Source organism: Salvia splendens, chromosome 10, assembly GCF_004379255.2.
Source record: "Salvia splendens isolate huo1 chromosome 10, SspV2, whole genome shotgun sequence".
In the NCBI taxonomy this organism is placed as follows: domain Eukaryota; kingdom Viridiplantae; phylum Streptophyta; class Magnoliopsida; order Lamiales; family Lamiaceae; genus Salvia; species Salvia splendens.
Window position 1 is genome coordinate 12,314,977 of NC_056041.1, and position 22,747 is coordinate 12,337,723.

At 36.4% G+C, this 22,747-nt stretch overlaps 3 protein-coding genes across 3 annotated transcripts; 2 read left to right on the forward strand and 1 right to left on the reverse strand.

Annotated features, from left to right (window-relative positions):
* Window positions 1-1,481: 1,481 nt before the first annotated feature.
* On the forward strand, window positions 1,482-6,025 carry LOC121753157 (plasma membrane ATPase 4-like). Its single transcript, XM_042148355.1, has 13 exons — window positions 1,482-1,648; window positions 2,091-2,309; window positions 2,397-2,534; window positions 2,628-2,942; window positions 3,016-3,342; window positions 3,420-3,662; window positions 3,750-3,854; window positions 3,940-4,249; window positions 4,341-4,855; window positions 4,926-5,099; window positions 5,180-5,362; window positions 5,429-5,613; window positions 5,706-6,025. The coding sequence occupies exons 1-13, from the start codon at window positions 1,601-1,603 to the stop codon at window positions 5,800-5,802; spliced, it is 2,859 nt and encodes a 952-aa protein (XP_042004289.1). The 5' UTR covers window positions 1,482-1,600; the 3' UTR covers window positions 5,803-6,025.
* A 154-nt stretch (window positions 6,026-6,179) lies between these two features.
* Window positions 6,180-16,287, reverse strand: LOC121752617. Its single transcript, XM_042147737.1, has 9 exons — window positions 16,047-16,287; window positions 14,884-14,994; window positions 14,702-14,784; window positions 13,568-13,679; window positions 13,034-13,284; window positions 12,735-12,907; window positions 11,191-11,251; window positions 7,508-7,585; window positions 6,180-7,200 (listed from the first exon to the last, which is right to left on the reverse strand). The coding sequence occupies exons 1-6, from the start codon at window positions 16,285-16,287 to the stop codon at window positions 12,764-12,766; spliced, it is 942 nt and encodes a 313-aa protein (XP_042003671.1). The 3' UTR covers window positions 6,180-7,200; window positions 7,508-7,585; window positions 11,191-11,251; window positions 12,735-12,763.
* Window positions 16,288-21,716: 5,429 nt separating this feature from the next.
* LOC121752619 (uncharacterized mitochondrial protein AtMg00810-like) lies at window positions 21,717-22,415 on the forward strand. The gene has a single exon (XM_042147738.1). The coding sequence runs from the start codon at window positions 21,717-21,719 to the stop codon at window positions 22,413-22,415; it is 699 nt and encodes a 232-aa protein (XP_042003672.1).
* Window positions 22,416-22,747: the final 332 nt, after the last annotated feature.

The following is a 22,747-nucleotide window of genomic DNA, read 5'->3' on the forward strand; positions in this document are numbered from 1 at the left end:
CTTGGCGGAATCCTACTAATCATACTCAACTGTGTTTGCGGATTAAGGCCGAAAGTACCCTCAGCGGATGACGGGGTTTGAATCCGTGACTTCAAGATCACCACTAACTCCATGCTACAATCCGTCAGTAATATGCAATTTTAGTTTTACTTTATGGATACTCTCGTAGAATACACCATACTCCATAATACTACTAGACTACTAGTATTTAATATTTTAAATATCAGTACTAGTATTTTTTATACACCATACTTATTTTTCCCAAAAAAAAACCCCGCGCTCTCAACATTTAGTAAGTAATTACTCCTTAAAATTCGTATGACCGCATATTTAGGTTACTATAATTCAATCGTATAAGAACCTTTTATTTGCCTAAAACCACACTTTTTATTAAATATTTTCATTTGTCCATTTATACTCATGGCACGGTATAGGTAATTTAAAATTTTGCCAGTTATTGTAAATAGTTATATTGATATTAATACATAGGAGTACTATATAGTTCAACTTATTAATTCAGTAACTAACATAATTAGGTATGTGCAAATCAGGTAAATATTCATATTTCTTGTAACGGAAAGTAAAAGAAATCTTACGTCATTAATTTATTTCACATAAAATGTCACGTACGCTAATTGCTGAAAATGATCATATGTAGGGATCTGATTAGAGCTTGATAGCGAAAACACAAGTAGCATTCCTCTAATCGAGCTTAATTACAAGATTCCCGCCTACTTTCACAATTTTAAATTTGCATATGATATCACTTTTTAAATTAGTTATGCATGTGATATGACATAATTACTTTTATCTTTCAATACACGTATTTCGTCAAATTCGAGAAAAGATTTATTTTTATTACGTGAACAATTTCTTTTTACATTTATAAGCTAGATTTAGAGTGTCGAGTTACTTACAAATCCAAAGGTAGAGTAAGGGACAATTTCAAGAATCAAGCCTAAATTACAAAATGGTTTGAAGATGATTAATATACGTAGAGATCAATGTGAATGCATGCTCAAATATAAAATTAGAAAAAATAAAGAATGTTTGCATAGACACACAACTTATAATTAATCACTTTTTTCAATCAATAGAAAACAATATCGAAGAATTTTGACTAATTTAATTGTGGCATTGATCCCTATAAACTCCTTTTGTTTTAATATAACCACAATTTCAACAATCTGATTCTCCCTTAATCCTGTTTGAAGTTTGGCCTTGAATCACCAGAAATTGGTTTGGTGTGCTAATAATTTTGGCGCCAATTGAGAGATAAGAAGGCGATGAAGCAGAGGAAGCGGCTGCGGCTGCGGCTCCAGCTCTTTCGCAAATGCATGGTGGAGCACAAGGAGGGCGTGTTGTTGTGGTTAGTATTGAAATTCCTAAATATAGTAGATCGAGAAATAGTAAATTTTAAATACTATAAGAGTTGGTTATGGAATGCTAGTATAAAAGAGCGCGCACTCACTCAGCTACGCGATATAATCAAATAAACTCTAATTTAATTGCTTTCTTTTTTCGATGAACGAATTTGATTTGAGTTCTGGACAGAGATTCAGATAGATCGCGGCGTTGATCTGCTAGATCCATCGAAAACATGGCAGCCGTTAATTTGCAGGACATCAAGAATGAGAGCGTTGATCTGGTAATGTTTATGTTTTTTCATTTTGAATTGTCAGATATTTCGATCTTCACCGCTGTATTTCCAGATACCGAAACTCTCGTCATATTTTCAATTGAATTTGGATTTCGATTTGTTGAAGGCTATGTATTTCAGTTTGTATTGCGTTTAGACAATGAGCACCTTTCTGAAAATCTGATTATGTATAAAATCGGTTGTATTTTTTTATCCTATTAGTAGTAAATTTTGGCACTTTTTTTCAGTTAACTTCCCCCAATCTATTTGCATTATCTCGCTTTGAGTTTATAATTATGTGATGAGAGTGTTTGTGTGTTTGAAACAAGTTTAATACTAATCATAATCGGGAGTGTTTTATTCTATTTAAAACTACTATAGGCATTGTTATTTCTTTCTCTCCTTTTATTTTTCCAGTTGAAATCTGTCAATTCTTTTGGGGGGATTTCAGGAAAACTTACCTTTGGAGGAAGTGTTTAGTCATCTACACTCTTCGAGGGATGGATTGACATCAAAGGAGGCCGAAAGCAGGCTCGAAGTGTTTGGGCCGAACAAGCTGGAAGAGAAGACAGAGAGCAAATTTCTGCTATTCTTGGGGTTTATGTGGAATCCCCTTTCATGGGTTATGGAGATTGCTGCTATCATGGCCATTGTTTTGGCCAATGGAGATGTAATTAATACCTTATCTACAAACTACTACTATTAGATTGTGAATAATGTGATGTCATTTGTTGACTCGATGTTGTTTTGTTTTCAGGGCAAACCACCAGATTGGCAAGATTTTGTTGGAATTATGTCGTTGTTGATCATCAATTCCACCATTAGTTTCGTCGAGGAAAACAATGCAGGCAATGCTGCAGCTGCGCTCATGGCTGGTCTTGCACCCAAGACAAAGGTAATCTGCATATTTCAGATTTCTTTGGTTTAGTTGAAAGGATGTATGTGTCATCTTAATTGTAGAAGACCTTATTTTGATACTCAAATGAAGTTATTGAGAGATGGGAAATGGAGTGAGCAAGAAGCCGCCATCCTTGTCCCCGGAGACATAATTAGCATCAAGTTGGGAGACATTGTCCCAGCTGATGCACGTCTTCTAGAAGGCGATGCTTTAAAGATTGATCAATCCGCTCTCACTGGTGAATCACTGCCAGTGACTAAGAACCCCGGGAGTGGAGTGTTTTCTGGTTCCACCTGCAAACAAGGTGAAATTGAGGCTGTTGTCATTGCCACAGGAATCTATTCTTTCTTTGGTAAAGCAGCACATCTTGTTGACAGCACTCAGAATGTCGGTCACTTCCAAAAGGTTGTGCATTCCTAACCATCTTATTAGCACTAGGCTACCTATGATGTATCTAAATTTTGAGTGTTCGGCTTAGGTGCTTACTGCCATTGGTAACTTCTGCATCTGCTCCATTGCCGTTGGAATCATAATTGAGATTGTAGTCATGTACCCAATTCAACATAGGAAGTACAGGAGTGGAATTGACAATCTGTTGGTCCTTCTCATTGGAGGCATTCCGATTGCCATGCCAACAGTGTTGTCTGTAACCATGGCCATAGGATCCCACAGATTGTCACAGCAGGGTGCTATCACTAAGAGGATGACAGCCATTGAAGAAATGGCCGGGATGGATGTTCTCTGCAGTGACAAAACTGGGACCCTCACTCTAAACAAGCTCACCGTTGACAAAAATCTGATTGAGGTTGGTTCATATTCATTAAATCTCATGAATCTCTTGGATTGACATACAATGCTCTAACTACAACAACTTTGGTGAAGGTATTTTCAAAAGACGCCGACAAAGATCATGTGATCCTCCAGGGAGCTAGAGCATCGAGGGTGGAGAATCAGGATGCAATTGATGCTTGCATTGTCGGAATGTTGGCTGATCCCAAAGAGGCAAGAGCAGGGATCACTGAAGTGCATTTCCTTCCATTTAATCCCGTGGAGAAGCGTACCGCTATTACTTATATTGATAGTAGTGGAGATTGGCATAGAGTGAGCAAAGGAGCTCCTGAGCAGGTAATTAATCTTGTTATTTGGTTGACAAGAATCACCAATGTTTTGGTTTTATATTGGCTTAATCTTTTGCCTAATGTATTTTCCTAGATCATTGAGCTCTGCAACCTGAGGGAAGACGTAAAGAAGAAAGCTCTGTCCATCATTGACAAGTTTGCTGATCGTGGACTTCGTTCTTTGGCTGTTTGTGAGCAGGTAAATCTTTGTGGTCTAAAGAAGATGTATAGTTGATATGAAGTTTAAAACCTTAGAAGGATCTGACTGGTGATTAATTTGTCAGACCATACCAGAGAAGACAAAGGAGGGTGCTGGCACCCCATGGGTGTTTACAGGTCTCTTGCCACTCTTTGATCCTCCGAGGCATGACAGTGGCGAGACAATCAAGCGTGCTCTTCATCTTGGTGTCAATGTTAAGATGATTACTGGAGATCAGCTCGCTATTGCCAAGGAGACTGGTCGAAGGCTTGGAATGGGAACGAACATGTATCCTTCGTCCTCACTTCTCGGGCAGCATAAGGATGAAACAATTGCCAGCTATTCTGTTGAAGAGTTGATTGAGAAGGCTGATGGCTTTGCAGGAGTCTTTCCTGGTTTGCCCAATAATTTGTTGATTTTTTTATGTGTGCTCGCTCTCTAAGCAAGCTATCATGTACTAACTCTTTAATTCAATTATGTCCACAGAGCATAAATACGAGATTGTGAAGAAGTTACAAGAGAGGAAGCATATTTGTGGAATGACAGGAGATGGAGTCAATGATGCCCCAGCTCTAAAGAAGGCAGACATCGGCATTGCAGTGGCTGATGCCACTGATGCTGCCCGAGGTGCATCAGACATAGTATTGACTGAGCCGGGATTGAGTGTCATTGTGAGTGCTGTACTGACAAGCAGGGCCATCTTCCAGAGGATGAAGAACTACACAATATATGCAGTTTCCATTACCATCCGTGTCGTGCTTGGTTTCATGCTTCTTGCACTCATCTGGAAATTTGATTTCTCACCCTTCATGGTTCTAGTCATCGCAATCCTCAATGACGGAACTATCATGACCATTTCTAAGGACAAGGTAAAGCCATCCCCCATGCCCGACTCATGGAAGCTGAGGGAGATTTTCGCCACTGGAATTGTATTTGGCACTTACCTTGCAGTGATGACTGTTGTTTTCTTCTGGGCTGTTCAAGAATCTAGTTTCTTCACGGTAATGCACTATTATCATCATATTCTCTCTTACAATCATGCAAACTCACAATATTATAATCTTGTTTCAGGACAAATTTGGTGTGAGGCCAATTAAGGACCACTACCATGAGCTTAACTCTGCTGTGTACCTTCAAGTGAGTATTGTGAGTCAGGCTCTCATCTTCGTGACACGATCAAGAAGCTGGTCCTACATAGAACGGCCCGGTCTTCTCCTAGTGTTTGCTTTCCTAGTAGCTCAGTTGGTAAGTCACTTACTTCAAACTATATATTGCCATTCAAAAACATAAACACTGCTTGTTTTTTTGTTATGATCATCACACAGATCGCAACTTTGATTGCTGTGTATGCAAACTGGGAGTTTGCAAGAATCAAGGGCATCGGGTGGGGTTGGGCGGGTGTGATATGGGTATACAGCATCATCTTCTACATCCCTCTCGATTTATTCAAATTCATCATCAGATATGCTCTCAGCGGCAAGGCTTGGAAGAACATGATTGATAATAGGGTATTTTTATCCTTATTCCCTCTCACTTTCTTCAAGACACATTAACTAAGTTAAATTGGTGTGCAGACGGCCTTCACGTCAAAGAAGGACTACGGCAAGGGTGAAAGGGAAGCGCAGTGGGCAATGGCTCAACGCACACTCCACGGCCTCCAAGCTCCTGAGAGCTCCGACGCATACAAAGAAAACAGCAACAACTATAGAGAACTCTCCGAGATAGCTGAGCAGGCCAAGAAACGTGCTGAAGTTGCAAGGTAAGGCTAGCTTTTGAATAACTAATTGAATAACATATACTACTTATGAAGCTCAACATTGACAAGATAAATTTCCTTGGACTGAATATCAGACTCAGGGAGCTACACACCCTGAAGGGGCACGTTGAGTCGGTGGTGAAGCTCAAGGGCCTAGACATCGATACGATACAACAGAACTACACAGTTTAGAGAGCAAGTCAGAGAGGGAGAGTAGAGTTGATATGGTGGAATAAAAGGGAATAGAGAGGTAGAGTTGATTCATAGTTTTGGTGCGAGCTTAATTACCGCATTGCAATTCTGTTCTGCAGTTAACTTAGTTTTGGTTTGCAAAGTCGAATAATTGTGTAGGGCTGAGCGTTTTGGGCCAGCCAGACCATATTTTCTTCTTCAAGAAGAACTATTTTCTTAGTGCTGCTAATGAGAAATTAGTACTCCAATGCTTTCTGCTCTTTTATTTCCATTCAAATTTATAAACAATTTTTCAAACATAAACACGACATCAATGTTGACCAGAAAGAAAACAATATTATTTCTATTATGAACAAAACAATGAGCATAGCAAGAGCTTAAAAAAAGAGCCCTGTAATTAAATTTGACATAAATCAGAATTCATTTAAATTTTGTATCATAGTATAATATTACTATAATTTTGTAAGGAATTAAAAATACTACTCCACCTTTTACAAGTTGCATTTGGGATGGTGTGCATCTAGTGAGATCAGGATAAGGAGGATGAGATGAATCAAGTGAATTATTGGTGCAAGTAGTGTGTTCCACCCATCAAGCTCAGGAGGATTTGGTGTAGCTGATGTAATTTATGTGACAAAAAATAAAATTGTTTAACCCAAATATTTCTTTAATTCTTCACATATTTGTTCTATTATACTAAGATTTACCTGAAATGTATCAAAAATGGGGTTTAATAAGATTGGTGTCTGAACATCTCCAACAACATATTCTGGAAATAGGCACTGCAAAACATTGTAATTGTCTTTTAACTCTTAATATAAACAATACTACATCCATGTGTGTGAAACCCCTTCTCTTATGTTGGCACCAGGTAAGTCCTTTCTGTTTTTAGATAAACACAAAAAAGTTTAATGATGTCAGCCAATATAAGTATATACAAACTATGACTATAGTCCAAGCAATTTACCCAAAAAACATGAAATTTAATTAAAATGTTGTTCGTCCTGTAGCCAAATATCAGACGGAAGCCTATAAAGTTTGGATTTGTCCGCATTTAAAAATGAGGAAAAATTTGGACTCATAAACATGTATTGTAATTGTTTTAAACTCGTGCATCATTGTTTTTGGTATTCACTGAAAAATGACAATTACACCATCAGTGACACAAATGTATGATTTATTAGTCAATTGCAACAAAAAAAATTTGTCTTGCAAACAAATCCAAATTTTAATGACTTTTCAACAATTTGAGCAAATAAATTCAGATTGAAAATCTCAAGCTCGAATGAAGAAACCAGAATCCGACAAACATTTCACTCTCTTAGGTATAAGTGCTCAGTACCGATCACAATGTAATATAGCAGCTAGTGCACCAGCCGAACCACCGGCAAGAATAGCCTGTAAATTTAATTTAATCAACATTTAGGTAAAGACAAATCAACTATAAAAATCAAGAAGTTTGGATTTGTTCTCAATTATATTGCTCATATTTTCTATCAAACAATGTCGTTTCATTATGAATAATCGACTGTGACGTCCAATCTGATTTTTTTGACGTACAATTTCTTCAAAAAACTTTATAACAAGATAGTATATGAGAACAAAATTGCGGGACGAAACATAATTTGATCAAATTTCATGATTATCCAGAATTAACTCTAATTTCAAATCTCAATAAAATTAAAAATTTGCAATAGTCTGGTACCTGGATTAACTGACTGATCTGAACCTAAAATTCCTGAAAAAATTGCCCAATTCTATAATGGCAACACCATCCTCCACCCTAACAAAATAATAAAACTTCATAATTAATTGAAAACAGGGAACTTTTATTTTACAAAATAAATCATCAAATTAAAATAAGTCAAACTATTAACATGATCATCCAATTATTAGCTCCGTCGCCAAATCCTGGATCAAAATGGTAACCTCCTGAAATATATTTACCTTACCACGTTTGGATCACTTGTTAAGAGACAAAAATTAAGAAAACAGGTTAGGTATTGTGTATAAATGACATTTTTATGCTATAAGTCAATATATTTTATTATATTAATTGTGACTACAGATTATGGTGTAAAATAAAAATATTAACAGCCAAAAAATATAGAAAAACAATGAAATGCTGTAAAAGAAATATAAAAAAAAACACAATAATAAAATCCAAATCCAAATAAAACTACAAAAACAAAATAAAAAAAGCTGAATAATAAAAAATACAACAACAAAATAAAAAAGTAATCTGGAATATTGAAAAATCAACAAAAACAAAATAAAAAACCTGAATAATAAAAAATACAACAAAACAAAATAAAAAAAGTAATCTGAAATATTGAAAAATCAACAAAAACAAAAAAAAATAAAAAACCTGAATAAAAAAAAATCTATTAAAACAATGAATTGCTGTAAAAGAAATATACAAACACACAATAAAAAATCCAAATCCAAATCCAAAAAAAACTACAAAAACAAAATCGAAAAAAAATCTGAATAATAAAAATAAAAAATCTATAAAAATCTAATAAAAAATAAGTCGCTATGGCCTATGAAAGAAATCCAAAAACAAAAATCTGAATAATAAAAAATCTATAAAAACAATGAATTGCTATAAAAGAAATAGTATACAAAAACATTATAAAAAGTCCAAATCCAAAAAAAAGTAGCTATAGAAGAAATCTACAAAAAACAAAATAAAAAAATCTGAATAATAAAAAATAAAAAATAAAAATAAAATCTGAATAATAAAGAATCAACAAAAACAAAATCGAAATACACAAAAAACAAAATTGCTGCAAAATCTGAATAATAAAATCTGAATAATAAAAATAAAAAATCTATAAAAACAATGAGTAGCTACAGTAGAAATACACAAAAACAAAATTTTAAGTAATCTGAAAAATTGAAAAATCAACAAAAACAATATTAAAAAAAAAACCCTGAATAATAAAAAATCTATAAAACAATAAATTGCTGCAAAAGAAATATACAACAAAAATACAAAAAATGAGTAGTTATAGAATACATCTACAAAAATAAAATGGAAAAAAAATCTGAATAATAAGGAATTTAAAAAAACAAAATCAAACAAAAAAATCTGAATAATAAAAAATCTAAAAAAATAAGTAGCTATGAAAGAAATCCAAATAATAAAAAATCATCAAATAATCTGAAATAATAAAAATGAACAAAAACAAAATTTAAAAAAAACCTGAATAATAAAAGAATCTATTAAAACAATGAATTGCTATAAAAGAAATAGTATACAATAAATACTACAAAAAAGGCCAAATCCAAAAAAACTACAAAAACAATGAGTAGCAATAGAATAAATCTACAAAATCAAAATCGAAAAAAATCTAAATAATAAAAAATCAAAAAACAAAATCAAAATAAAATCTGAATTATAAAGAATCAACAAAAAAAATCGAACATGAAACTCTTACTAATAAAAAATCTATAAAAACAATGAGTAGCTATAAGAAAATATGAATAATAAAATACAACAAAAACAATGAATATGCTGTAAAAGAAATAGTGTATACAAAACCATAATAAAAAAAAGTCCAAATCCAAAAAAAACTACAAAAACAATGAGTAGCTATAGAAGAAATCTACAAAAATAATAAAAAATCAACAAAAACAAAATCAAACATAAAAATCTGAATAATAAAAATAAAAAATCTATAAAAACAGTACATAGAAGACATACACAAAAACAAAGTTTTAAAAAATAATCTGAATAATAAAAAATCAACAAAAAAATCAGAAAGTAATCTGAAATATTGAAAAATCAACAAAAACAAAATCGAAAAAAACCCGTATAATAAAGAATCTATACAAAACAATGAATTGCTATAAAAGAAATAGTATACAAACAAAAACACAATAAAAAAGTCCAAATCCATAAAAAACTACAAAAACAATGAGTAGCTATAGAATAAATCTACAAAACAAAATCAAAATAAAATCTGAATAATAAAGAATCAACAAAAAAAAATCGAACATAAAAATCTGAATAATAAAAAATCTATTAGAACAATGAGTAGCTATAGAAGAAATCCACATAAACAAAATATTAAAAAAATCTGAATAATAAAATACAACAAAAACAAAATCAAAAAGTAATCTGAAATATTGAAAAATCAACAAAAAAAATCTGAATAATAAAAAACCCATAAAAACAATTAATTGCTCTAAAAGTAATATACAAAAACACAACAAAAAATCCAAATCCAAATCCAAATCCAAAAAAAACTACAAAAAAAATTAGTAGCAATAGAATAAATCTACAAAAATAAAATGGAAAAAAAATCGAACAAAAAAATCTAATAATAACAAATCTGAATAATAAAAAATCAAAAAAAATTAAGTAGCTATGAAAGAAATCCAAAAAAATCTGAATAATAACATATCAACAAATAATCTGAAATAATAAAAAATGAATAAAAACAAAATAAAAAAACTGAATAATAAAGAATCTAACAAAACAATGAATTGCTATAAAAGAAACAAATAGTATTCAAAAACAAAATAAAAAAGTCTAAATCCAAAATAAAACTACAAAAACAATGAGAAGCTATAGAAGAAATCTACAAAAACAAAATTAATAAAAAATCTCAATAATTAAAAATCAACAAAAACAAAATAAAAAATTAATCTGAAATAATTAAAAATCAAAAAAAACAAAATTGAAAAAAAACCCTGAATAATAAAAAATCGATAAAAACAATGAGTTGCAGTAAAAGAAATATACAAAAACACAATAAAAAATCCAAATCCAAATCCAAATCCAAATCCAAAAAAAACTACAAAAACAATGAGTAGCTATAGAAGAAATCTACAAAAAACAAAACCGAAAAAGAATATGCGAATAATAAAAAATCTATAAAAACATGAATTGCTGGTAAAGAAATATACCAAAACACAATAAAAAAACTGAATTAAAAAAAACTAAAAAAACAATGTGTAGCTATAGAAGAAATCTACAAAAACAAAATTAAAAAAATAATCTGAATAATAGTAAAAAAAATCAACAAAAAAACCGCACAATGACTATAGCACCATCTAACTACTACTAAAGTCAATAATGCAGTGACTACCACACATTCGCAATAGCTCAAGTAAGAAAAATTAGACACAATTTATAATTGGGATGTAATATCATTGTACATGTGATGTACTAGTATAATTCAGATCTATCATTGTTTCACTTATTTTTTATTCAGATAAGAAAACTCATAGTGGAGGATGAACAATGCTAACACAAGAAAATCAGTGAGGCTATCCAAATATAATTTGTTCAAAAGAAAGCTACATAGTATTGTAAAGACACCAGACAATAGAAGAAAAATAAGCAGACGAAGATAGAAAATCATAAGAAGTGCTTACCTTCAAAACACCCAACTGCAGATGCAAGCAAGTAGAATAACTTCTTAGTCACATATTACATCTGTTTTCAAAGAAACAGTAAATAAAGAGAAATAGATGAATATGTAATTCGTTTTGATTTTTAAGTTTGCAAATTTTAAATTAAAAAATATTGTTATTTTAGTCATTCTGTCATGTAAAAGTGGAGCTTCTGTCATCTGGAAGAAATTTGAAAATAAATTAAGAAAAGAGAGAAAGAAATCACAGATTGCATCTCTTTGAACAAAATATCGAGAAAAATACAAAGATATTCAGAATTCATAGATTAAACTTCAAGATTCCACGAGCAGATCGGTGGGGCATAGAAGACAGAAATCCAAATAAAAAACAGAGAAAACAAGCAAATTAACTAGAGATCTGAAACATGCAGCAACCTAAACGCCTAGAATAAACGCTAGAGCTACAGAGACGACACTGAAGAAAGGACGCGGCAAAGAGAGTTAAAAAGATGTTGTGTATAGTTTCTTCTCTTGACTGGTTTAGAAGAGGGGAAGGAGACAATTTGAGATTGAGACGAACTACCTATTTCCAGACAAAATAACGCTATTTGGAGGCGATCGGTCCCGGGACAGAGCAGTGGTGTAGACTCCGATGGCAGAGAAGGGAGAGAGAGACGTTAGTTAGGGTTGCTCAATTTGAAGATGAGAGGCTCGATTTGAAGATGGGAGATATAGAAGGGAGAGAGAGACCCGTTAGGGTTGCTCAATTTGAAGATGAGAGATATAGAAGGCAGAGAGACGTTAGGGTTGCTTAAATGTAACGCGTAATTAAATGAAATAGGGATTTGTTTGGATATCCCGATTCTAATCATTTGGGTATACGCGTAAAATAGGAACAAATTAAAATATTTATTGTTATCATATGAAGTCCTTAATTACCTGAGGAAGTTTTGCACTTTACTTTTATTCAAAATTTATTAAGTTCACTTTATAAGATATGTATAAACAGAAACGCCCTTTTAAAAGGAAGTAATAATTCGAGCACATCAATCATTCAAATCTTACACTTACATATCTAAAAATTAATCATGAAAAATCATGTTTTCTCAGTGCATCTAAATCTTGAGGGACACACACACTATATAAGTGTATGATAATAATCTCCTTTATTTAAGTTGGTACAATAAATTATCTACAACGATGCAACATTTTAAAGAGGGTTATATGAAACCAAGAATCTACAATAAGTGTATGATAATAATCTCCTTTATTTAAGTCTTGTTATATTCGTACTTCTATTCAAACCAAGTATAGATATATTGGGTCACTAAATAAATAAGGAAACTGTATATATAATCAATTTCAAAGTGTGAAACTATAACAAAATTTACATTATTGGACTGAGAATTTCCAGATTTGAGGGGAAAAAATTATACCCCACATCCATGTTGACTAAATCTCAGGCTTCCAGAAAGAAAACAAAATTATTTCTATTGTTCCAACTAAGTGTTGCCAAAAAATAAAACCAAGGCAATCGCTGCTGAATCTACAACAGAAATTTCTAACCTGAAAACTCACTTTTCATTAGCAGTTGCCTAGGCTTTAACATCAGGGTTATCACGGAGACCAAGCTTCGAGAGAACAAGGCAGTACGAGTCCCAGTCAGTCCGTCTGAGATATTTCAACAGCTTCTTCCTCCTTTGAACCAATGCTAGAAGGCCCCGTGTAGAATGCTTATCCTAGAACAATCACACGGTAGCACGTGATCATGAGTTCATATTCCAGGAAACATCAGAGCACCATACTAGAACTTGAGGACATTTTAATTCCACAACCGTGGTGTCCTTGTAGGTAGAGATGCTAACCTTTTTATGTAAAACAGTTGACAGATGTTTAATCTTTGTTGTGTCCTTGTAGGTAGAGATGCTAACCTTTTTATGTAAAACAGTTGACAGATGTTTAATCTTTGTTGTGTCCTTGTAGGTAGAGATGCTAACCTTTTTATGTAAAACAGTTGACAGATGTTTAATCTTTGTTGTGTCCTTGTAGGTAGAGATGCTAACCTTTTTATGTAAAACAGTTGACAGATGTTTAATCTGTGTTGTCAATTGAGCCACTGAAAAAGAACGAGGGTCGTTTTAGTTTTAGGAGTATAATTCTTTCAATAAAAATGAATGTGAGCATGATAGTGAACCCCAATAGCAGTAAATGTTACAAGAAGATTCTAATACAAGGAATAAGGACTTGAGCAATTCATCACCTCCACCTTAGAGCCTTATAACTATGAAAAGTAACTTTCAATCATTTCGTGAAATGGAATTTTTTGATTGAGAAAACAAAAAAGTGTTACATGAAATATGAAGCATATTCCATGTGAATAAGAGTTCAAACAGCTTTACCTTGAACACGAGCGGAACCACAATCTGACTCTGACATTTTAAATTCATCTTTTACTTTTTCAATCTCCAACTTCAGTTTCTCAGCAGATGACATGTTGTCAGGATGAAAATACTGTGCGTCCCATGAAAAAAGTAGTATTAGTATCACACAGCTTACACGAGGCAGTGCTAAAACTTACGAGCAAACTGGAAGAGTGATACAAAGAGTAACCTTGCAATTGTGAGCATATCTTTCTTTAAGGAGACTATAGGTTTAAGGGACAACAAGCATATAGGAATAAAGCATATAGTTGCAACAACGTAAAACATTATACTCCCTCCGTCCCAAGATAAGCGACTCACATTCCTTTTTGGGACGTCCCAAGATAAGTGAGCCATTTCCTTTTTTGGCATTCTCTCTTATTTTTTCTCTCTACTTTATTCACTTTCCACTTTACTAACAAAACCTCATTTTCTTAAATCCCGTGCCGAAAAGTTTTAGCTTCTTATCTTGGAACGGAGGGAGTATAAGAAAATTGATCATTAATCGAATGCTTATTAAAAATCTACTTTTCGTAAAGCCATTCTCATTGTACATGAGAGTACAATAGGATCCCACCGCAGAGGGTCTTCTATTGCAGCCCATGATGCTTGGCATTTATGACAAACACTTGTTTAAATTCCAATACATAATTTGAAGTGACAAACTACTATGCGATAGTGGTCATTGTCATTTTCAATAAAATAACCTCTTGGTGAAATACATGCACTTGTGTAACTGAATAAAATGCCAGACACCAAAATATAGTAATGACAACAAGCAGACAAAAAAACAATAATTCTAGTTTTCCAGATTTTCAGAAAATATTCTCAGTGAATTTGGAAAATATATATTGTGAATAAACTGTGGTCAACAATGACATGCACAAAAACACAAAGATACGAACTTAACAAGGATTATGGAATGAAAAACACATTAAGGCTGCTTAGAAACCCATTGGACAGATCTCGAACTGCTACAGCTTTTATAATAATTTTCGTCTAGTATTAACTTAAACTTGACTAAGCACTTCACATGAAATATTCACCTTAAAAGGTTTGACAGGCAAAAAGAGCTACCAATATGGCAACAAGATTAGATCACACAAAACTTACATTCTCAATTAAATGATCTTTTGGGGGTCCTGCTATCTTCTCATCCAGGGCCACACCCATGGAACCCAAAATATTAATACTCACTGCAATAGTTTAACCACTAACAACATGTTAGACAGCAGATTTGTTAACTGAACCCAGAGACTGAGTCCTTTCCTTAAGCTTAAGGCATGCCCTCTTACTGCTTGAGAAAAGAAGAGGGGGGCTATTAAGCACTCTGAAAACCCCCCTTTTCGGTGGGACATCAACAAGATCAACATCTGCTATACCGAAAATAGCTCTTAGATGACCCCCTGTGTTTCAGCTTAGAGCTACTTCTCTCAGTGCATTCGATGGAGCACTGGGCGGGCGTGCTTCGACCGTGTCTCCGGGGCACAGTTGAATGTAGATATCATGAACGCGAGGTGCAGGATACCAGGCCGAGAAACCCGGGCAACCACTCCCCTATGTGCCAATCGCTAGCGCATCATAAGGCATTGCAGGTATATTTTTTAAGTTTATTGAGAAAATTTGAAGCCTTCCACGACCTGTAAAAGAAAAACTCTTGAGCCTGGATAGTCCCAAAACAATAAAAGACAACTATCATGCAACTGAGAAACACATGCAAGTGAGGTATAAATCAAGGAATCAAATATAGATGAGGACACTATAAAACATATCGATTTTGTCAGTCACTTACAAGTGTATTTGTGAGTTATCTGACATGTATCATATTTATAACTAACTGCTGACAGCAGTTTCTTTTTCAGCTGGTTATTAATCAGACACTGAGGTCTGAGGGCATGTCCACTATGGTTCAGTCAAAATTTCTCTTTCACAAATTATTCTCAACACGAAAATGAAACTCCACAATCATTGTAAATGCAGTTCCCCAACTCATCCTGATTTCGAATGCACTCAGTTGTATATTTTCCCAAAATATCCCAAAGCCACCCCAACTGCTTGCTCAGTTGACTTATTTCCCAACTTCCATGCTCATTCGCTCTATGAAAACCAAGACCCTTTCATCCCAAGCAAAACACTTGATTCTTTGCATTTTTAGATGTTGGCTGTTGGCATAATTATTTTCCAATACCAATAAACAGCAACATCAAACGTATTCATACAACAGCATACGAACATGCTACATAGAAATTCACTCCATCATAAGAAATTAAGAACCAGCAAATTCCACAAAGAACAAGGATGATTAAATTCCAAAAAGATGAGTTTTTAGGTATAATTACGAAATTAAACCTTAACAATATCAACTGCAATACTTTTAATAGAAAAACAAAAGCAATAAAATCAATCAGTATCACGCACACTAAGCAAAACCAAAAGAAAATGAACAGAAACTGCTAACCAAGCGGCCCTTTCTGTTTCTCCTTTTGGAGACTGTCCTTGTGTATTTTGAAAAGACCATCTGCAACCACATGCGGGAGTCCTGTTCTATTCCCCATCTCCTCATGCTGGGCCTCCCTGTCCTTAGCAAGCCTCTCGCTCATTTCCTGCAACGAAAACCACTTCCCCTTCTGCTTCCCTGGTCTCATCGCCTGTAGCCTCTTCCCCAATTCCGAACGGTCATGAATCTTCCCAAACCCCATACCTTTTCCTCTCCCATCCAGTGAAGCTTTCACCCTCAAGCCCTTGGTAAAATTCGAAATCGCCGACGAATTAAAGGGCTTCCTTCCAAAGCTTGGGCGAATGGATTCGAGTGAGTGATTACCGTCACCAGCACTGATACTAGACGGATCGCCGGAGTTTTCGCCCTTGGATTTGATGTTCTTCTCGTAGAGCTCGTGCAGCGAAACGTATTAATCGACGGAACTCGGCGGCGGCGCGGTGCGGGAGCGGAACTCCGAGAGGCGCTGGCGCATGTCGTCCGTCGGACTGCGAGGAGGGTGGCGATTTTGGAGGGTGGCTTTGACATCGTTGAGGCTGAAGGAGGCGTTTGAGATTGATCGTCGGGGTCGGAGGAGGATGAGAATTGGCGGAGGGGGCAAGGATAGGGGCGGAGATTGAGGAGGCGTTTGGTTATCGCCGCCATGTCGGTGCGGCAGCGTTAGTGAGGAAAGAGGGGTTTAGGGTTGTAGCTCGGATGCGACGCCGAGGATTAATCAACCATTCGCAATTTCAATTTTCAATCTTCAATCAAACCATTGCGTAATTGTTAGTTTGATAAGGAGTATATGTTACTTATTCTCGCGGCAAATGAGTGTATCTATTCTCGCGGTTTTGTTTACCGTCCGTCCTTAAGAATATCTATTTCCTCACTTACACATCAACCTCTCTTCATCCGTCAACACTGCTCCACCTACCTACCTTTTTCTCAATTGATAAACTCAACTTCATAATCTCTCTCCACGTACTTCTCTGTTAATCCCTCTATCTTCCACCATTTTTTGGTTTTTTTTATTCGAGATTACAACAACCCCTTCTTGCCCAATTCTTAATTTTCTCTAATCACGCTATTCTCAGGCCCTCTCTTTTACACCATTTTTTGGGTTCTTAAATTTAATATGAAGCACATTCACAGCCTCTTGCCCCATTCTTAATACTCTTTATTGCTTATACATGCTATAATTACATAATTTACTTGTGCTCCATTTTTGCTCGAGTACATTATATTGACAATGAAGATAGATGAGGGCAGAGTAACAATATCCAAATAGAGAGAATTTTGTTTTGTTAGTTAAGTAAAAAAAATGAAAAAATAATAAAACAAAATTTAACGTGTGTAGTTGACTACTTTAAAAAATAGAATTTGACTTGTTAATATACTTATATCAAGACAAAAATATTAAACAGTTGTAAAGGTTTAAGAGATAAATGTTACCAGTATTTGCCATTTATTTAAACAGGCTCAAAGTTGCATGCATGAAGCAAATAATCAAATTGACAAATAAAGAAGACAGTGCATCCATTTGGCAAGTGGCAAATCCATTGAATGGCAAACCAGTCCAAAATGTAAATTGCCAAATCTATTTAATTGTGTACATTTTGTAAAACTAAAGAAAAAACTACAAGTTTGTCACTAAATGCATCGCTGATTTTAGGTAGATATTTAAATATCCAGAGGCCATTTTCTCATTTCACCCTTAAAATAGATACGTCATACGTATTTATATGACCAACACCTTATAAAAAATGGATATATTTATTGTTGGAGAAGATCGCACCATATCATGAGGAAGATATGGGCAAATTATCTTTTTACCTTCTTTAGGAGATATGAAATATTTGTAATTATGTTAATTAGGTTTACCTTGTAGAGCAATCCCTACTCCTATATATTGGTACTCTATGTACAATGTAATCATCTGAAAATAATATACAATACGAGATTACCGATCCTTTAAACATGGCCTCAGAGCAGATCAATCCTTGGCTCAGAAACGTTTCATCATAGCCAATATACCTTTCCCGACCTATTCCAGCCAAAAACCAACCGAGCAAACCACAATCCTGCATCAAAATGTCAGAGGGAGACGAGACAAAGGCAACCACAGAACAACCGATTACAAGCCTAAGAAACAGTAAGGGCATTACTGTTGCATTCAAGTTGAATGGAAGAAATTACCCCCTTTGGTCACAATTGATCAAAGTGAAAATTGGAGGCCGAGGAGCCTACTCATACATCCGGAACGAGCCGCCGAACCCAGGGAGTAAATGGTTCGACGAATGGGAAGAGAACGACTTGGTAGTGTTCTTGTGGATCGTTGACAATATCGAAGACGATATCATCTCCGATTTTGCACACCACCAAACATCCAAAGCGCTATGGGACAGCCTTGCGGTAACATTCGAGAACAAAGCAGATCGGTACCTCATCTACAACCTAGAAGAACAAGCAATATACATCAAACAAGGCAACATGGATCTGGAAACATACTACCGGAAAATCCACGGGCTATGGATTAACATCGATCGATGCCAAAAACAGCCGATCAGTTGCTGCGATAAAGGAATCGACCAATTCCGAGTGCATTCAACCGAGAAGCGATTGATCAAGTTCCTAACGGGACTAAATCAGGAATATGATTCCATCAGGCGAGAGATCCTGAAAGAGGACCCAACCCCATCAGTCGAGGCCGCCTACGGAATGGTGAAGAAGGAGGCGGCTCGACTAAATATCATGCCACCGGCATCCTCTCCACCAACCGAAGGAGCTCCTGGAGTAACCGAGTCATCATCTGGGGGGGATCGGACATGGTTTAGCCGCTCAAACTCAGCGCCACAACTACCGCGCACCACCTCACCCCCGCCGCAGCCACGCACCGGCCGGATAAATCTCGGCTGATATGCTCTCACTGCGGAAAACCGAGACACACCAAGGAGGAATGCTTCCTCCTAATTGGATACCCGGAATGGTGGGAGGAGAAACAGAAGGAGAGAGCTCAGGCGAAGCTCGCCATCGGAGTAGACGAACGCGGACAACAGAAGCAATACGGGGCTGGAAATAGAGAAACAACAATGGGGCAACCGCTGAGAGTGCAAGCCTCAACCGGCGGCGGCGGCGTACGGGGGGCCGGCAATTTCGCCGAGAAGGAGGAATGGAGCGGCGCCGCCCTTGGAGGTAGAGGGTTTGGTTTAAAACCCTAGTAATTACAATCTATCTTCCTATTTTAATCCCCACAAGAAACGTTTATTACACATTGACCCCCATGCTATTACTTGCTGGCCCCCAGATTATGTGACTTGTCAAAACCGACCCCAAACTTTGATAAAAACCAAAAAAGCCCCAAATACTTGCAGTTTTTTGTCAAAAAACCCCTTTGCACCTCTAGAAAATATTTCTGCTGCATTTCACGTTTATCATGATGATAGAAAAAGTAATCGAGGTTGGATTTTTGATTGTGGGGCTACAGATACAATGTCCCCAGACCGGAATGATTTTAGTAGCTATGATGTTGTTACTGATACATATATTAGAACTGCAAACGGGGAATTAATCACTGTTGTTGGGTCGGGAACCATTGATATATCTCCCACTCTTCGATTGTCAAAATGTTTGCATGTTCCGACACTGTCTCAGAGATTGATGTCCATAAGTCATGTGACTAGGGACTTGAATTGTACACTTCTGATGCACCCTACCTTTTGCATATTACAGGATATTCAGACGAAGAGGATTCTTGGGCGTGGCACTGAGAAGCAAGGACTCTACTATGTGGACGAGATAGCTCAACATGGTAGTGCGATGCTGGCTCACGGGTCCACGAAACAAGAAATTTGGCTGTGGCACCGAAGACTAGGGTACCCTTCTCCAGGTTATTTTAAACTTCTTTTTCCGAACCTTTCTATTCCTAAAGATTTTTCCTGTGAAACGTGTGTTTTGGCCAAGAGCCACAGACAATCATTTAAACCTACCAACACTCGTATGAATTCCATTTTTTCCTTGATACATTCTGATGTGTGGGGCCCTGCTCCAATTGTTGGTGGAAATTTTCGTTACTTTGTTATTTTTGTTAATGACTGTACTCGAATGACTTGGATATATTTTTTGAAACATAAGTCTGAAGTCGTGGAAAATTTTATCTTGTTCTTCAAAATGGTCCAAACACAGTTTCATACCACCATAAAAACCATTAGGTCAGACAATGGGAGGGAGTTTGTTAATAGTTCTATGACCCAGTTTTGTAAAGAGAAAGGAATGATCCACCAAACATCATGTGCCTATACACCAGAACAAAACGGGGTAGCAGAAAGGAAGAATAGGACGATCCTAGAAATTACCCGGGCCCTTATGATCGAATCCAAAGTACCCAAACATTTCTGGCCAGAAGCCATCGCCACAGCCGTGTACCTCATGAACCGTTTACCTACAAAAATTCTCAACACAAAAACCCCGCTTGATATCCTATCCAAAATGACCAAAATTCCCCAGCACCTGAACCTTTCACCCAAAGTCTTTGGCTGCACTGTCTATGTGCATATCCCTAAACACGAGAGAACCAAACTATCACCATGTGCGACCAAGTGTGTCTTCGTCGGATATGGGATTAACCAGAAGGGATACCGATGTTTCGATCCCCACACAAAAAAGGTCATTACTACCATGAATTGTAATTTCTTAGAAAACCGAATTCTTTTACCACACCCACCTTAGTAGTCAGGGGGAGAGTGATCCAGGCAGTTCATCGGACTACCTAAGTTGGGTGGTGCCACTTCCAAACTCTTCGATTGAGGATCTAACAGAACCAGTTGTCACTACCGCCGAGCAAGTCTCGCCACCAGAGTCATCTCATCCACCCTCAGATCCTCCTCAAATGATATCCGAGGTAATTCTTGATCCCGATGAAAGTACAGTTTCCCCTAACCATAATGTGAGTACAGATGTTCCCGAAGAGGATAACACGGTGGATAGTGACACTGGGAGATACATTCTTCCAAATCGAACTACAAGAGGAGTCCCACCAAAACGATACTCTCCTGAAAAGGTTGGAAAGAAGAGTCGGTACGGGGTAGCGAACCTCGTACAAGGAAATCTGGCCAAGATGGCCAGAGCTTTTGAAGCGGCATTGTATGAAGACGAGAAGATTCCACAATCGGCAGAGGAGGCAATGAAACATAAGCATTGGAGGGATGCTATGATCACGGAAATGAGAGCACTAATGAGGAACAATACATGGGTAAAAGGCAAGCTGCCCGAAGGAGTGAAGACTGTTGGGTGTAGATGGGTGTTCACGATAAAGAGAAGACCAGATGCCACAGTGGAGAGATACAAGGCCAGACTTGTAGCAAAGGGATATACCCAGACCTATGGAATCGATTATGACGAGACCTTCTCGCCTGTGGCAAAAATCAACACCGTAAGAGTCATGTTCTCAATTGCAGCCAACAAGGATTGGCCACTTCACCAATTTGATGTGACTAATGCCTTCCTACATGGGGAACTACCAAAATCGGTTTTCATGGAACCTCCACCTGGATTTACTGATGAGTTCCAAGCAGGAGAGGTATGCCAACTACAGAAGACGTTGTACGGGCTAAAACAATCTCCAAGAGCATGGTTGGACGGTTCACGGAGGTGATGAAGAAGTATAGATACAGACAGAGCAACTCAGATCACACACTGTTCATCAAGAAAAGAGTAGGCAAGATCACGTGTCTGATTATTTATGTGGATGACATGATTATCACCGGAGATGATACTGAAGAGATGAGCGAGCTCAGAAAAAACCTGTTTAATGTGTTTGAGATGAAGGATCTAGGACAACTAAAATACTTCTTGGGTATAGAAGTGTTGAGATCAAAGAAAGGGATATTCATCAATCAGAGGAAGTACATACTCGACCTCTTGGCTGAAGTAGGTATGCTTGACTGCAAACCTGCAGATACTCCGATGGTTCAGAATCACGGGCTACAAATGACGAAAGAAGCGAAGCCTGCCGACAGGGGGAGCTATCAAAGGTTAGTCGGGAAGTTGATTTACTTATCTCACACTAGACCAGATATTGCATACGCAGTAGGAGTAGTAAGCCAGTTCATGCATGCACCTCAAGAAGAGCATTGGGAGACAACTATAAGGATTGTTCGATACTTAAAGGGAACAGTTGATCATGGGCTTCTGTTCGAGAAACATGGACACTTGGAGATAAGCGGTTTTACTGATGCAGATTGGGCTGGAAATCCAAATGATAGGAGATCAACCGCGGGGGTACTTTACCTTCGTCGGAGGGAATCTTGTGACATAGAGAAGCAAGAAGCAGAAGGTGGTAGCACTGTCTAGCGCGGAAGCAGAGTTTCGCGGGATAAAGAGCGGGTTGACAGAATTACTATGGCTAAGGAAACTTATGAGGGAATTAGGTCTTACTCATCTCAGACGTGTAAACTATTTTGTGATAACAAGGGCAGCCATTAGTATCTCTGAAAACCCAGTCCAACATGATCGGACAAAACATGTGGAAGTAGATAGACATTTCATCAAGGAGAATATCGAGGCAAGAATAGTTGAGATGCCATTTGTTAAGTCCGAGGACCAGCTAGCTGATATTTTGACCAAGGCGGTGAATTCAAAGCTGTTTCGAGAAGTATTGTGCAAGTTGAGCATCGGGAATCCCG